Source organism: Triturus cristatus, chromosome 10 (genome assembly GCF_964204655.1).
Source record: "Triturus cristatus chromosome 10, aTriCri1.1, whole genome shotgun sequence".
NCBI lineage: Eukaryota > Metazoa > Chordata > Amphibia > Caudata > Salamandridae > Triturus > Triturus cristatus.
Genome location: NC_140593.1, coordinates 314,627,690 through 314,644,501, shown reverse-complemented (window position 1 = coordinate 314,644,501; position 16,812 = coordinate 314,627,690). Strand labels below are relative to the sequence as shown.

Genomic DNA, 16,812 nt, shown 5'->3' with positions numbered 1-16,812 from the left:
GGGTTTCCAACGTGAAGGTTGGGGCAGTTGCTGAAGATGGGGTCTAAGAGATGGCCTTTTAGATGAGTGGGCCCAAGGACACGTTGCTGTAGTTCGAGGGCATTTAGGCTGGAGGATAGTTCTCTGGTGTTTGGGTCGTTCGGGTCATCCAGATGGATGTTGAGGTCGCCCAAGATTGTAAAATTAGCGGAGCTAAGTGCAAGGTTTGCGGCTATCGGAGCAAGATTGTAAAGAAACTGACCTTGTGACCCTGGCGGGCGGTATATGAGCATACCAGAGAAGGTATGTGTGGGGCTGAATTTTATATAGAAAGGAAGACATTCACTGTCTGGAAGATGCACGGGGGTGCTAGTGACTTCGTATTCTGTTTTATGGATTACTGCTAGCCCACCGCCAATTCCTTTTTTGCGGTCAAGGCGGAGTATTTGGTATCCAGGTGGAAGGGCTTGTACCAAGTAGGGTTCTTTGAATATAGGCTCTTGGAATATAGCCGGAGCGAAAAAATGGCTGTAAGAAGGCAGCCTCCCTCAAGCCTGGGCAACATGTGACATAGTTGCGCTCCAGGAGAAATGGGCACTGGAGGATTTTCCACTTGCAGGTTTCACACATTATAACACACCAGGAGAGCAACACAGGAAACGCGACCACCCGAAAGGCGGCCTGGCAGTCTGTGTCCACAGCCCTAAACATCAAATCAGAGCAGATAGCCTCTTCCGGACCAAATGTGCAATTAATTAAACTTACGCTACACTCCATTGAGAAACCAAGAACAGTATTATTGATTAACACTTATGCACATCCAAAGGCCCAAAAGAAAAAAACTCATAATTCCCTTTTAATAGCCACAATTGCAGACATAAGAAGCACTAACCCCTCCTGGAACATAGTGCTAATAGGAGACTTCAACTCTAACCTAATCTACACCCCAGATGAAGACGAGAAACTAGCCGCTGATAACAAATGCTGGAATGTACAACCTCCATACCAAAAGTCATAAATGGCAGGACAAAGGAAGACATCCCGCCCAAACATACCTTTCTCGAAGGGACGTTGCGATCCAGGCTTGACTACACGGTAATTTCATTACCACTGATGGCTCTTCTACAATTCGCAATTGAATTCACCGTCAGAAGTGATCACTCCTATCAGCACATTTATATTAACCTAAACTTAACTAAACACCAGATTAATCAGGCAACAGAGGAAAGTATCCACTCAATTGACCTAAAACGGCTTAAATGGACTAATGAAACCATTGAGGAGCTCCAGAACAAACTACAAGGGCTTATAACAGCAAGTGAAAATGAGGGCCCAACTAAGGTACAAGCCTGGGTAAACTTCACAGCGAAATTAGCAACATTAATGACTGATAAACTAAAACAGGTACCCAGATATAAAAACATCAGGGTACCAACACCCTGACACGCGAACTAAAAAAAGCCGCTAGGAAACTTAAACGTACGAACCTGGACCATACAGGATAGGACATTGTACGCAACCTGAGGAAACTGTACAAAAAGAAGTTATGGAATTATAAAAGAAGCAATGACAAAAAAACTTTGACAAAACTATTATATAATGCCCAAAAAAATAACTCCAGCACATTTTGGGGAACAATTAAGAATTAGAAAAGGCCCGTTAACTCTCTAACCTCAAACGTACAAGAACATGAGTGGGCAAAGTTTCTTATAAAAAGATTCACAAAAACTACAACTCCTGGAAACTCTGCTAGTAAGCAGCGAGAATATGCAAGTCATCAAGATCCAGAGGTGGTAAAAAGAAATATTGAAAATTCCATACAAGAAAAAGACAGCACTCGCTATCGAAATGTAATATCAGTGTTGCCAGTGGAAAATATACAAGGAAGTACGACAAAAATGTCACTCGCTACCCAAAGGTAAAATCAGATAAGTCCGCCTACGTAGCGAAAGACTTAACAAGAATAATACGGAAAAGCAGAAGATATGGAGCGCCAGGACCCAACGGCATTCCTCAAGTAATCTTTAAAAATGACCGACCCTTTTGGAGTAACCATCGAACGAGTCTATTTAAAGAAACCGAGCGACTAAATCAAATCCCACCTAGCTGGCAAGGCTCAATTATCATGTTGATTTAGAAAGGAGGGGACAGCACATGTCCAGCAAATGGCAAGATAATCACATTATTGGACGTAGAAGCACAGTATTACGCCTCTCTGATCCTGAAAGACCTAACTAATTGGTCAGATAAGTTTAACCTCATTGTAGTCAACCAGACAGGTTTCAGAAAAGGGATAGGGACGATTGCAAATATTCTAACTCTTTCACTTATAGCTGGCCAGTACAAGCAGAGAAAACAACAACTGCACCTCTGTTTTATAGATCTAAAGGCTGCTTTTGACAGTGTGGATCGTCACTTCCTATGGGAAAAGCTGAAAGCTTGGAATATTCCTGAGAGAATATTAAGAGGAATACTGCTACTTTACTCCCATAAATGGATGAGAACAAAGCTGAGAGATGGCTCAAGTCTATCTAGAAAGGTGACTGGAAACTAAGGCTTGAAATAAGGATGCATGCTCCATCTCTTCACCTTTTCAGTTTGTTTATGCTGCACTTGGTCCATCGGCTTGACAAGGTAAACTCTCATCCACCACAACTGGGAACGTTATCATTATCTCATCTCATATGCAGATGACGTTGTCCTAATGAGCCTCACTAAGACCGGCCTCTGCAGGTCACTCACAGACATGACGGAATACATAACAACCAACAAATTAATCAATATATCAAAAAGCAAAACCATGTTTATCAGCAATTACCCAACTGCCAAACAGAACATATGGCTCGAGGGTAATTTGTTAGAGGAAGTAACTAATTATAAATATTTGGTGTTTTAGATTGACAACTGACTAAACCGCCGAGAGCCGTAAACTTAAATGTCACAGAGAACTAGTGCATTAACGTTTGCCTTCAGAACCCTGGCAAAAAATCTGAAGGGACCATCATACAAACCTTTGCTTGCAGTGATATCGGCCAAAATGCTTCCAACAATAACATATGCCAGTGTTGCTCTACATGGCAAAGACTCCGAACTTCTGAACAAACTACTAGTCTCTACATACAACAAGCATTTGCAACGCAATAGGTCTCGCATTTGTTGCAGTTGGAGCTACTGGCATTGTAAATGGCAGTGTTTTTTATCAATGTTTTTGTTTGCAGTGGAGTGATTATTTAAAAATTACACACTATACCATATTATAAGCTATTCTAGCAAATGTACAGTAACGCTATGGCTATTTTAACGTAAAGGAGTGTGAATGGATGAATAAAAATACAAAAAACAGGATCTAAAAATTTACGATGGAATGTATAGCAGGGGACAGGGACTACCGATCACAACAAATGTACTTGAAGTGATTGGGGCATCATATGCAATAAACAAATCGTTAGTACGGGGTGTCAGCAACGCTTGTGCAAATGTTGTTCAGCTGGTGAAGTGGTCAGCTCTGTTTGCAGATGCAAAGTGGTGAAAGGTGAAGTATTCAGCTCTGTTTGCAGGCACAAAGGCATGAATGGTGAAGTGGTCACTCTCTTCCGCGGTGAACATGCTCTTTACTGTTGCTCATGGGCATCAAAAGACTCTGCCAGGTCTAAGGCATTCCAGAGACCTTATATGATGGCTGGGGTTTGTAAATGAACCTACATTAAACACCACTAAGAGATGAAGCGATTTTTGCAACATCACATGATTTTTCTCCAAAATGTGTTTTTTCAGTTTTACTTTTTGGATTCCTGGGATGCTCTGGCATAAGATTCCCGGTTCCACCATGATTCATTTGGTACAGTAAATAAACACAATAACCAAAAATACTCTCAAACTGCAGTTTAACGGAGACGTGGTTTTCTGTGTAACAGACAAACGCCTGACCATGGTCCCAGCAGGGGCACGTGCCACCTAATCTAGAGACACTTCTCTCACAGGAGTTGTGCCAACTCACCTGCAGCCAAAGCTATGGGTCACGGGAAAATGGGATGGAGAGTAAGGGGGGTACAGGGAGAGAGAAATGGGGGCATGGAGAGAAATGGTGGACCGAGAGAGAACGTGGGAAGAGAGGCTGGAAGGGTGAAAATGAAAGGGAGGGAGGGCACTAGTGAGGGGGGTACCGGAAGGGGAAGGAGGTGGACAGGTGATATACATTTTAAAAAGCAGGTCTTTGGCAGTAGGTGATGACTGCTGGCAAGGACCAACACCCGGAAAGGAGGTTTGACATCCGAGCCCCCACTATTATAATGTGAAACTATCATGCAACTACAATATCACAAAAAGGTGCTAGTTTTCCAAAGACACATGACCCGCCTGATGTACACACTACAGATTCTTAAAAGTCCCAAGAACATAAAGACAAATTCATCTGGCACATTGGAAAAAAATTATACTTTTCAAATAGCCCTCCGTAATAAATTTGCTCCATTTCTACGCTCGGTTAACCGATATAACTACTACCCAATTAATGGTATTCAATTGATCCACCTCGGAAGAATGAAGGCTGAGGCAGACTTGCCGGGAGTGTAACCTCTGCCCCTTACAACTGTACGTCTCACTGAGCCCTTCTGCCGGTATTGTGTTGGACAGCTGGTTACAATTCGATCAGTTGAGCCCCTTATGTGTAGCCTTTAAACAGAAATACAGCAAAGCCCGCTTTTGTATTCGCCAGATAACTAGGAAAACCAGCTATACACGAGGCGCGAGCAGCAACCGGAGTCACAGAGGTAGAGAGACCAGCCTTGGATCCGCCGGTTATGAATAACTTAATATCCACGTACCTACCAAACATGAATGTGTCCTTCTATAATGGATGTGGTATACATGTAAAGTGCTCCAATACCTACGGATTGAGTTTGCGCTAAATAAAAGAAACAAAAAAATAAATACAAACACCTAACAGATCTGTTCCAAGTCAGGCAGCGGAGTCATAGTTCGCCCGACCCTTGTGATGACAGAGCACCCGTCCCTGAAAATCAGCAGGGCAAGGGCGAGGATGTGGTCCGTCGGCTAAACTGCCGACTTTGGTGCTGGAAACCAGAGTTTGAGCCCCGAGGTCGCATCAACATCCTGTGATTCTGGGCAAATCACTTAATCTCCCCGTGCCTGAATGTGTAATGTAAATACGGTGCTCGTGTAAAGCGCTCCAATAAACTTCGGGTCGAGTTCGTGCTATATATATATGCAAAAAAAAAACACAGTGCAAAGGCAAGTAACTGTACAAGGACATGTCGCCAGCTAGTCACATGCACTCATAACCACACCTACAGGCGACGCAACAGCACAGTGAACCCATCCGCCCAATACCGGACATTTTGCAACTTGCTTTTATATGGTGTACGCATAATTATACATTTGCCACACTTGCCTCATACCATCATCTCCTGCATATTTTTCCTTTTCTCGCATAATTTAGCCAACCCTGCCAGTTATACTATAATAAAGTAAACAAACTAAACAGTTCACAGAACTTACCCCAGGAAAACAAGCGTCTTCAAATAGGTTGTGTCTCCAATGAATGTCGCTGATTCGCCTTCTTTGAAAATGTTCTGTGCTGCACGTTTAAATAGAGCATTGGATGCACGAAAGATATCACTAATAGCACTAAGTAAACAAAGTAATTGCTAAACCTGTCCTAAAACATGCCGCCCTAATTATCGCTTGCCATGCAGCTTTTATGACTAATGAAGGCGTGGCGCTGGCACCAGTAATACGCCTGCTCCCGATCACAACACAGAAAGTGAGAATTATCACAGCATGAGACCCCACAGTAATCATTAGCACAGCATGTCGACAGGCGCCCCAGGCTGCTGGAGCACTCAACTATAATTAATGCGCAGCACATCTTCCGGAGACGAGCACTCACCTGGAATTAATGCGCACAAGCTGTTCCACTGTGAAGCGCGTTCACTGACCAGAATCGGCTCGTGCCCAGACCAGAATCTGCGCAGCACGTCTTCCGGAGACGAGCACTCAACTGGAATTAACGCGCACAAGCTGTTCCACTGTGAAGCGCGTTCACAGACCAGAATCAGCTCGTGCCCAGACCAGAATCGGCTCGTGCCCAGGTCTGTCTCCCTTGGGAGTAAGCACGGCAACAATAGTCTCGTTGGCGGCAGCGCTTCGCGCTGCAACGCCAGCGAGACCTGAAAAGGGTTTTCAGATACATCAGTCTGCTTTTACCAGCACAGGTGAGACTTGAATTTGGTCTAATAAACGAAACAATAGGGAGGATGTATGCAACAATAAAGCTTTGGTATGGACTGAAACAGATTACAGCTAACTCCACACTGAACAAAGCTCTCTGGGCGCTACTAGACAATGACAAAAAATCACCATACTATCAATACCTCCAAAAAGCCCTAACAACAACTTGTACAGGCGAGCTTTGGAGCAAAAACTTGACTTATTCAACCTTCAAGCAAGTAATAAACAAAACTGCTAAATTTCACTCCTTGCTAGTCGATAAAAGTATCTGCACTGAGAGAATGCACACCTGGATGGTGATTAAAAAATTATAAGATTCTTGCACCGGCACCTTATCCAAGTATTACATTTTTGATCTACCGAAAAAGACAACTGATGGCTCTTCCCTTCGGAAAACTACCTTCGATTGCAGACCAGCCAACCTGGGTCCACAAAGGGCCGTCACTATGCTGACTCTGCGGCAGTAACAAAGAGGACTTTATTCATATAATTTGCACGTCCCAAACTTTGCACAGCGCAAGCCACTTTATTAAGAAAAGCGCTAAACACCAGAAGAATAAGGACATGCAGAGCGGCCATAATAGCAGGGCTAGACCTGTCAGATCCTCAAATGAACTGCCAACTGATAAAATTTCTCAACCGCCATGTGCTGGCACTGAAAACCGAAACACTAGCTGCAAAGCAGACAGAGAAATCTATGATATGCTAAGAAACTTTATTGTCCATGATACTTAAGTGGAGAATGCTTGTAACTTTACAATTAGGCCTGAAACGTATCTCTTAACTGATTGGTAGATCGCTGAAACTTTATGATTTAGTAAGTGCTTACCGCACTCTACGAACCCCACTAGGAGCATATGACCACCATTTATTATCAAATTAAGAATGTAAAGCTTGTAAGTTTTTAAAAATGAAGACATTTTATTGCTTACTTTTACTCATGTGCTAAATTAAGGTTTTAACTAACTAAACAATAAACATTTATTATCATCATAAATATTGGAATAAATAAGGAGAAAGTGCAAATTGGGGCACTGATGCATTCAGAATCAGCAGATGGGCAAATGTTGTAGATAACAGCTATCTTAGATGTCTCAATACTATACCCATGATGAAAATCCATCTGGCCATCATCTAAGATGTTGTGGTTTTCAAAACAGCAGAAAGTTGATTGGCTGCAGAGTTTTCTAAAAATGTATTCATTGCTGAAAATATAAATATAGTAGTACTGACTTGCGAACTAAATATATAGCTGGTGTGTGGTTATAAATGCCATAGTTCAATATTTCCTTTCCCTAGATGAAACTTGTGATGCCTTTTTAAGGAATGCATTATGTAGGTAGCTCACTATTTTGATCTATACAGTATCTAGACACCTCACGCATTCTCCAACTAATATATACTTGGCTACAGCTCGTTTTTATCCCAGGTGTCGACTTCTTTAATCACATCAACCCCATATTAAGCTGGCTGCCAAATGTGAGATGATCCAATCTTAAACTGGCTTTCATAGGTCATACACTCATCCGTTTAAATCTGTCTCACTACCTGGCTAAGAAACAGAAGTTCTGCGGTGGGATCCATCAACTCTGTAGTGCAGACTTGCTTCTTCTAGAATTTTTTTTATTGGATTCTTGATTGATGGAGTATATGATTGATTACTCTAATATTTCATGTCTGTCCGTCTCATTTGTCTCTAAATACTGGATGAGATAATAGATAAGAAACTCGTGTCACTAAGCTACGTTTCAACAATCTAAACAGATGCAAATAATTTTATAGCAATGTATGCGGATTGTTGTGAGCATTGTAAGCGAATTTGCGCACATTTTAGATCAGTTAATATATTTATTTTTTGTAAAGACTGTACAGTTGTTTAGTAAACGAGGATTATTCCACATTCAAAAGGCAGAGCCAAATTCAGATTTTTCCCGTAAGGTCCGTACGACATCTTCCCATACTTCCAAGGTAGGTAGAACGAGTAGCATTATGCAGTAGTAGCGAGTGCGCTTTGTATAGCTTCGAAGTAGCAGAAGTCCTGGGTAGGAACAGTATATCACAGAAAGTTTTATGAATACTTCACCGTTTTATGTTGAACTTAAGTGGGTTTTTTCTTCGCTCAAGCTTAAATTCCCTTTTTCATTTTTATTTGTCTTTAATTCATATAATTGTGCTTTCTGTGTTAAATACCCAGATGCAATATCCAATTCCATTAGCTGCCATGGTTATCCAATTCCATTAGCTGCCATGGTTACTGTGCTTCAGTTGACTACACAAGCTGGGAGCCTCGTTTGTTGGCAGTGCTGGTTTCAACTAGCAAAAAAACGTAGCCCTTGACAGTGACTTTGCGTGAAGATCCCCTTCTGTTCAGAAAAATGTACCTCAGCTGAACACCCACATACTCAGGCTGCAAATGTCTAGCTGTGAAATCCGTGTATCGTTCAGTGAAAACCACGGGTACAAATGGGATCGCCACTGACTGCCCGCAGAAACAGCGTAATCAAAAGCCGCCTGCCACTTATGACCACACCAGTAGGCTATGACCTAACTCTGTCGTTTGTCAAATGTTTAGTCAGACTCCGCACCCCGTTATTATTTCGTGTTCTGTTCGGTGTAATTTGACTTTTTCTGATATATCTGACAATTATAAAAAACAAAAGTATACTCGTTTCCAGCAATATCCTCCTTTTAATTAATTGTCATGTTTTAACAATTAGATCTCCAGTCTAGGGTTTAATGTGTATAGCTGCAGAATAACGAATTTGGTACGATTTGTAATTCATTTTAACATTTGCATAGATGAATTAATCATATGCTACAGTCGTTCTGTTCCACTCATGACCACTGCTTTTTAATTCTTGTTGCCTAACATTTCTCAGTATGTTGCTTTCAACTTGTTAAATCTGAATACCTGTGAATCTTAATATATTATCCAGAGTTTTGGACTTGTTGACATCTTGCTGACATCAACCATCATGAATCCAGACCTCTGTGTCCCTCTAGCTAGGTTCCTGCTCTAGAGATACCAAAATAAACTAATGCACAAGTTCCCATTGTTAAGTGTCTTCACTTTACGTTTTATGCTAGTCATACTTTGATGGTACTTTAGGGTTCTACATATGGAATGGAAATAGCGTTTCACTGAGAATCGCACTTTTGCCATCTGTAAATATTCCCTTCTTCAGATAAACCTCTCTTTCTCATGTCTTCTGACTGTTCTGTCATTAGGAATACTTGTATTTTTCATGCATAGCCAATGGTTAATTGGTTATTTGATTACCAAAGACGACTGCATTCGATTCTTATTGTATATTCTCTAGTTCACAACTGTATGGTTTGTAAGCGTCAGAATGCTCCCACTTTATCCACTGAAGTCCAGTGAGAAAGCATACTAGCTTGTGGCCGATGTCATGCGTGATGAAAGGAAATTAGTCAGAGGCCTTTCGGAAGCTGGGCTAAACTTGACTTCAATATTGTCTATACAGCTCCTGGAGTCCATGGGTTATTTTAAGAAAGCAGCACATCTCCTAAGGCATTCAAGCTATTAGGATTTTGATGCGCTGCAAGGAGGCGGGACCTATCTACACAGAGGTGGATGGAGAGCTGGATTGGTACGGGTGGGCATCACACCAGAATATCTTCATTTCCAAGAAAAAAGTTGTCAAAATTTGACAGCGCTCTGGAATTCGAAACTTTGCTGACTCCAGTGGACAGGTAGAATGGGTGCCGTTTACAGATGGCATCCTTTAGTTGACGAGGGATAATGCAACAATATTTCCTCAACAAGTTAGGAATTCAAAACTTTTAATTGATACTGGCATTCAAAGTCAATTTGGTGAATACACTGCACTCAATATTTCTGTCTTATAATATATGGGAGCGTGCTTGCTTGTGGTTTTAAATGACGATGGATAGAATGAGTCACTTAGTCATGACTTCAGCAGGTAAATGCCTCTTTGGAAGCCTAACATTCCATGTCTGCTTGAAATGTACCAGAACAATCGGCACTGGTGTGGGAGATTGGAAATCACTTGGCTTGACAGAATACATTATTCTCAATTTAAATTTTTGTATGTCGGCAGTCGATACTACTGCAGTAGCTATCCTCGACTATGTAGCAGATGGATGGAGACACATTTTTCTAAATTAATTTGGGCCAACAAGCACCCGAAGGTCGTTCAGAGTGTTCACAAGCTAGTTTGTCTGGAACAGGGTATCTGGCAGCACTGCACATACAAATATGCTGTTATACTGCACAACCTCAAACCATAAGACAATGGATGATAGGTGATCATAACAAAATCTGGCTGGTGCTTGAGAAAAACCGGATGTCTGTGCTTTTAAGTCTTATTACCATGGCTGCATAAATGGCATGGCACAATACAACTGTATTCCACAGTGTATTTGGATATTGTGGTTAAAACTCATAAAATGTCACCTCCCCTTGAACCTATATCTAAAACAGAGACCTTATTCCAGTATGCAGCTACACACAATCCTGTTGCAGCCATGACTTTTGTACAATGTAAACAAGACCTATATTTGCCTGAATCTGAGTCCTTCCACACATATTAAAAGCTGAGCCATTCCATCTTTTGTCCCTAGAATTAAAATATGGCTTGAGAGCCCACGCACCTTTCAAACCTTGAAAATTAGTCTCTAAAAGATTCACAAAGCCACAGGCAACATAGACCTTGAAAAATTAGTACATTTCATGCTAAAATGGGGAGTAGACTTATTTAAAAATGTCTCTTGACGATTGGCAATCTGTACGATGTCTTCATTTCCAATTTCTTGATAATGTTTCCAGGAGTGAAAGCAGCGATTACCTTGTCGTGTCTGTATGGTCATGTAGTTGCACGAAGCATGACTAAATAGCCTTCTCAATTGCTCCCAAACCAAACAGTTGGAAGCGGTTTACCCTCAGACAGCACACAAGACAAGCATAGAATTCTGACTATGTCTTCCCCTTGGGATGGTGCTACCTGAAGAGGAGTGCAGCACCTGGGGAAGTATATTTGTGAGTATCTACACTAACACGCAGGTTACCCTAGAGGTTCTTCCAGAAGTAATAAAATAAGTGCAAAATGAGCAGGGGGTTGCACCGGCCCTGGACTTGGGTATGAAATTAATATAAACTTTAATACAATTTGTTCAATCATCTTACGTAACATTTGTGTCTGCTCTGGCTATAACACAACGTGTATTTGTGAAGCGCATGTTCACCCATAGGCATCTCGGCACTGATTAACAGATGTTTATTGTTACCCAAATTAATGGTACTCATTTTATAGATCTCAGGTGGATGAAAGTCTGGGGTGACCTGCTGGGATTTGAACCGGCGACCATGAGGTCAAACACAGAGCCGTGCATTGGACGTATTGGTCCACTGAGCCACCAGACCTGGCATAGGCCCTGGGCGAGAGGCTTGCAGCAGTTTCTGCTCAGCTGGTCAGAATCGTGAATGGGAATCATGAATGAGAATTATCAACAATATCTGAATTATCTACATTATCTGATCTTTATACATCTGTGGGTCTTGATGAGCCATTAAAGCATGTCTCAAACCAAACTGCGATATTATGGGTCCTGCTAGATAAAACCTGCAACTAAAGGTAAAATAAAACAGTAGGAGAGAGAAAAAAACTGACTGGGTATCCGGTAGCCCAGGCATCCAGCCAGATTGATTTCAATTTGAAGAACCGCAATAAAATGAAAACATCAGAATGGCATTAATATTCTGATAGCTGCTATTCCCAGTCTTTTCAGAACTCTGATAATAAAAGGACAAAGAGAGGGAGTCAGACAGAGTACCGAAGAAGAGACAAATACAGCAAGCAAAAAGGTAAATTAGCACAAGTACTGAGGTTAGTGTAACAAGAGAAAAGAACGATTCTAACCCTAAGATTTATTTAAAAAAAAGAAAGTGGCAGGACTCTCTAAGAAGCATGCCTAGCCAGCTACGGCTACGTCTGAGGAATAGGATTTTGGCAAGGGCACTGCTAGACAGTGCAGCAGGTGACCATAGTTCACCAGACTCTCCAGGAGTTTCTGGGGGCGAGGCCAACTGATGAACCAATGCAGGTTGAGACTACATATAAACACTTAAATTCTCCAAATAGGGTTTATAGTTTAGATATGCATATTGTGGGGATATACTCAGCACAATTAAAGTAGTGTTCTGGCCTCGTTTATCTGAAGCCTATGATAATGATCTAGCAGAGCTCATTTGACCCCCGGTCTTCATTAGGGAAGTACCCCAATAAGAGGAAGTGATATGTGTAGTCTTACTCCGTAGTACCTGAGGATATCGGGGAAATTTATGCAAGAGAGTAGGCTGTAAAATAAACCTCAACCTTATACAGAAACTAAGCTTGGTGAGATAAGCACTGTATTCCGCATGTTATTCCCTTACCCAATCAATCAATCTAAAGTGGCAGCGATCTTCAACACTTTCAAAAATCCGGTTAGTGTCAATCTAGGCCTCACCGACTGTCCTGATTTAAAACCCTCCCTAGATATCTTTCCGCCCATAACATATCAAGAGACGCTCAACTTTTTGCTAACGGCAAAATCTGGATCACCCATTGATCCATGCCCAGTGGCAGTTGCAAAGTTGGCACCCGAACCCATAGCTTCAACTTTGACGGCGCTTTACAACGCTATGTTTTCTCGGGGACAGTTCCCAAAATGTTGGAAGGTAGCTTCAGTACTTCCTCTACTGAAAAAACCTAATCTGGACATGAACGACCCTAATAATTTTCGTCCTATTTCGCGCCTTCCCCTACCGGCTAAATTGGTAGAAAGATATTTGAACACTAAGTTAAGTATCTTCTTGCGTGATACCAATGCCCTGGACCCCACCCAGTTTGGCTTTAGAGAAGGACACAGTACCGAGGCCGCTCTTCTGAAATCTACAGATGAGATCAGGAGAGGGTTGGACCAAGGTGGTAAGGCAGTGTTGATCCTGCTGGACCTTTCCGCGGCCTTCGATATGGTCCATCATGGTGTTCTAATGGACCGGCTATTGGCCAGTGGTATACGGAATAAAGCTTGGTCTCTTCTAAAGTCCTTCCTCTCTGAAAGACGACAGTCAGTGGCGTTGGGTGACTTCGTCTCGAACCCTTTCTCTCTTCCTTGTGGAGTCCCATAAGGCTCTTCCCTCAGCCCTACGCTTTTTAACGTGTATGTTGCCCCTCTGGCCCCGTTGATTGAATCGTTTGGCTTCTGTCTTACATCTTATGCCGACGATACTCAGATTGTAATATCTATGTTACCAGGTCAGGAGAGGGTGTCAGGGGAGAGACTACATGATTGCATGGGGGCAGTTGGAGACTGGATGTCTCAAAACTGCCTCAAACTAAACGCAAGTAAAACCGAGGTGATGTTAATCGGCAACAATGCCAATATGTGGACTCCTAGTTGGTGGCCTGAGGCCATGGGTTCCCTCCCAGTCCCCTCCCAGAAAGTAAAAAATCTGGGGGTAGTGTTGGATGACTGCCTCTCCATGAAGGCACAGGTGAACGCGGTTGTCTCTACCACCTCGTTCGTTCTCAAGAACTTGAGGAAAGTGCTCCCGCTCCTGCCTGCTGAATATAAACTTACAGTGGTTACAGCATTGATCATGTCTCGCCTGGACTACTGCAATGGTCTTTATTTGAACATGCAGGAGGGCAATCTTTGTAAACTCCAGATGCTTCAAAATTCTGCAGCCAGGCTGCTTACGGGCACATCGAGATCTACCCCAATCTCGGGCGCAATAAGAAAATTTCACTGGCTGCCGGTAAAAAAAAGAATCCTTTTCAAGGCCTTATGTTTTGTTTTTCGCGCCTTGCAGAAGACAGGCTCTCTTTACATGAGACAACAATTTTGCTGGTATGTGCCGGCCAGAACTCTGCGCTCCCTCGGAGCTAAACTTATCATTCTACCACGTATACGGAAAGCTAAATGGGGAGGGAGAAGCTTTGTGGCGGGTGCAGCCAGGGCCTGGAATGAATTGCCTTTTGCCTTGAGGAACTCTAACGATCTGCTTTCCTTTAGGAAAGCTCTCAAAACGTGGTTGTTCTGATTCTTCCGTGTGCTAAGTGTTGGGAGCTTTACAGCAAGCGCCGGGACACCCTAGGGTAGCTGTGCGCTATATAAGTTTGCCTAACATAACATAACATAACATAACCCAGTGAGCCCCAAATGTAGGGTCTATATCCTATGAAGCCATATTGCAAGCAATATTAAATCGCCTACAATATCAAGATATTATAGTGCCTTGTAATTCATCAATGAATAATCCTCTTTTTTCCCACTCAAATGCCAGACTGATCATATAGAATAGTTTTAGACTATGGAAATCGGAACTCCCAAACACAGTCATACAGAGTTGAAAGTGCTCACAGCAGGGGTTTAATGACAAACCTGATATGAAAAAATATAGAACAACCCTGGACATTTCCAATGGATTTTTTAGTCAAAACATAGTGCCTTAAAAAGAATATCTAACTGCCTTGATCTTCAATAGAATTCAATATTCCTTTAAGAGATAACCCATGGGGTATAAGAATAGCCCTGGTTTGTTATCGGCACATATTATTGAGGTCTTACTACCAGTTCCAGAAGCACGATCTTACATCAACAAACTTTACCTCACAGATGTTGACTTGAAAACACACCTGACCAGAGTGGACTGGATTGTGACAATACTGACATCACACAATTACAAAATTAACTTTAAAAAATCTAAAATTGTTGACCTGACTGATTTTTCCTGGGTATGAATTATCCAAGGCGAGAGACTCGCACCATATTTCATACAGAAATGTGCTACCTTTTCATGCTCTGTTTTGTTTGTCTCTGTATCAATATTTTTATTAATTAATTTATGATCTGTAATGCTCTCAATGTACTGAATTGCATTTGGTAAAGATGAGTGTTCCAGTATGTTCCTTTTGCATGGAGCAGTTATTAAAGTTTACATGCTACTTTAAATATTTTAATCTGTAGATCCTTCTAACTCTGAGCTGTTCCAAATTACGTTGTGAGTTCTAGTAGTGACACATTTCTGTTTTTTTAAACAGGTGTATATTTGCAGCAATGATCAACAAGCTCGCCATCAGGTTATCGAGTTAGCACGCCAACTGAACTTTATCCCCATAGATCTGGGGACATTATCTTCTGCAAAAGACATAGAAAATGTACCCCTGAGGCTCTTCACCCTGTGGAAAGGGCCAGTGGTAGTGGCTGTGAGTCTTGCTACTTTTTTCTTCATTTATTCTTTCATCCGAGATGTCATTCATCCCTATGTGAGAAACCAGCAGAGCGACTTCTACAAAATTCCTATTGAGATTGTGAACAAGACTTTGCCAATTGTTGCTATCACCCTTCTTTCCTTGGTGTACCTGGCAGGATTATTAGCAGCTGCCTACCAGCTCCTCCATCACACGAAATATAGACGGTTCCCTCCTTGGCTGGAAAACTGGTTACAGTGTCGGAAACAGCTTGGATTACTTAGTTTCTTTTTTGCTGTGGTCCATGTTGTTTACAGCCTTTGTTTACCAATGAGGAGGTCTGAGAGATACTTATTCCTCAATATGGCTTATCAACAGGTAAGATGTCTCTTTCCTCATTTAGTTAACATGTATTTGGTCATTATCATTTAGAGAACATTTACAGTTGTTAGTGTGGTTCAATATTTTATTTATTTATTTGAAAGGTTTTATATAGCATGGACATGAAGCGACAGAGTATCAGAGCGCTGTACATGGAAGCAAACCATAAAAGAAGTTAAGCAGACATAGGGTGATTATCATAGATATGAGGAAACAAAGCAAAACATGGTTAAGAGGTAGATCCAAGCTGTAAAGCATGATCTAAAAGTTAGGTTTAGTGACTTCAAGTCTATAGTTGCAGGCAGGCTATCTGGAACTGGATCTTTGCTTCAAGAGTGAGCCAATTAACTTGAGTTAGATCCGGTGTGATGTGATCTCATTTTCGTGATCCCGCGATGAGTCTGGCCGCTGAGTTCAATGTAGCTCTAAGGGGAGCCAGTCCGGCTTTAGGTAGTCCTACCAAGGTTGCAATTCTGTAGTCCTGGCAGGAGAATACTAGGGATCGTACTGCTAAATGCATGTCATCCGTTGGCCGGACAAGTTTGAGTTTCCTTAATGTGTTGAGTTGTTAATTGGCTCCTCTGGTGGTTGCACTGATGTGATTTTGCTTATTCAGGTGTTTGTCCAGGGTTATGCCTAATGATTTAGCGAAATCCACAACATGAGGAGCACAGTTGAGTGCTATTAGTAGTTTAAGCCAGTCTTGAATGGGGGCAAAGTGATTTTGGGGACCAATCAGGAGGAATTCCGTCTTCATCGCATTTAGCATAAGGTGATAATGAGTTAGCCAATGTTGTTTTTTTAGAAGAGCAGAATTAAGAGTTTTGATGTAATCCTGTGACGAGATTTTTAATTATAATTAATTGAGTGTCGTCTGCGTACATGTGATATTGTGTGTTTGCGCAGTTCAGAAATTCGGTGACTGTTTCCATAAGTAGTTAAAATAGCATGGGTGAGAGTGTGGATCCTTGGGGGACTCCGATTG

At 41.8% G+C, this 16,812-nt stretch overlaps 1 protein-coding gene across 2 annotated transcripts in view; it reads left to right on the top strand.

Annotated features, from left to right (window-relative positions):
* STEAP2 (STEAP2 metalloreductase) overlaps window positions 1–16,812 on the top strand; it is a 224,168-nt gene that overhangs the window by 55,180 nt on the left and 152,176 nt on the right. For both annotated transcript variants that reach the window (XM_085631358.1, XM_085631359.1), the window contains exon 3: window positions 15,297–15,824. In XM_085631358.1, the coding sequence (XP_085487484.1) occupies window positions 15,297–15,824 (528 nt within the window). The remainder of the gene's footprint in view (window positions 1–15,296; window positions 15,825–16,812) is intronic.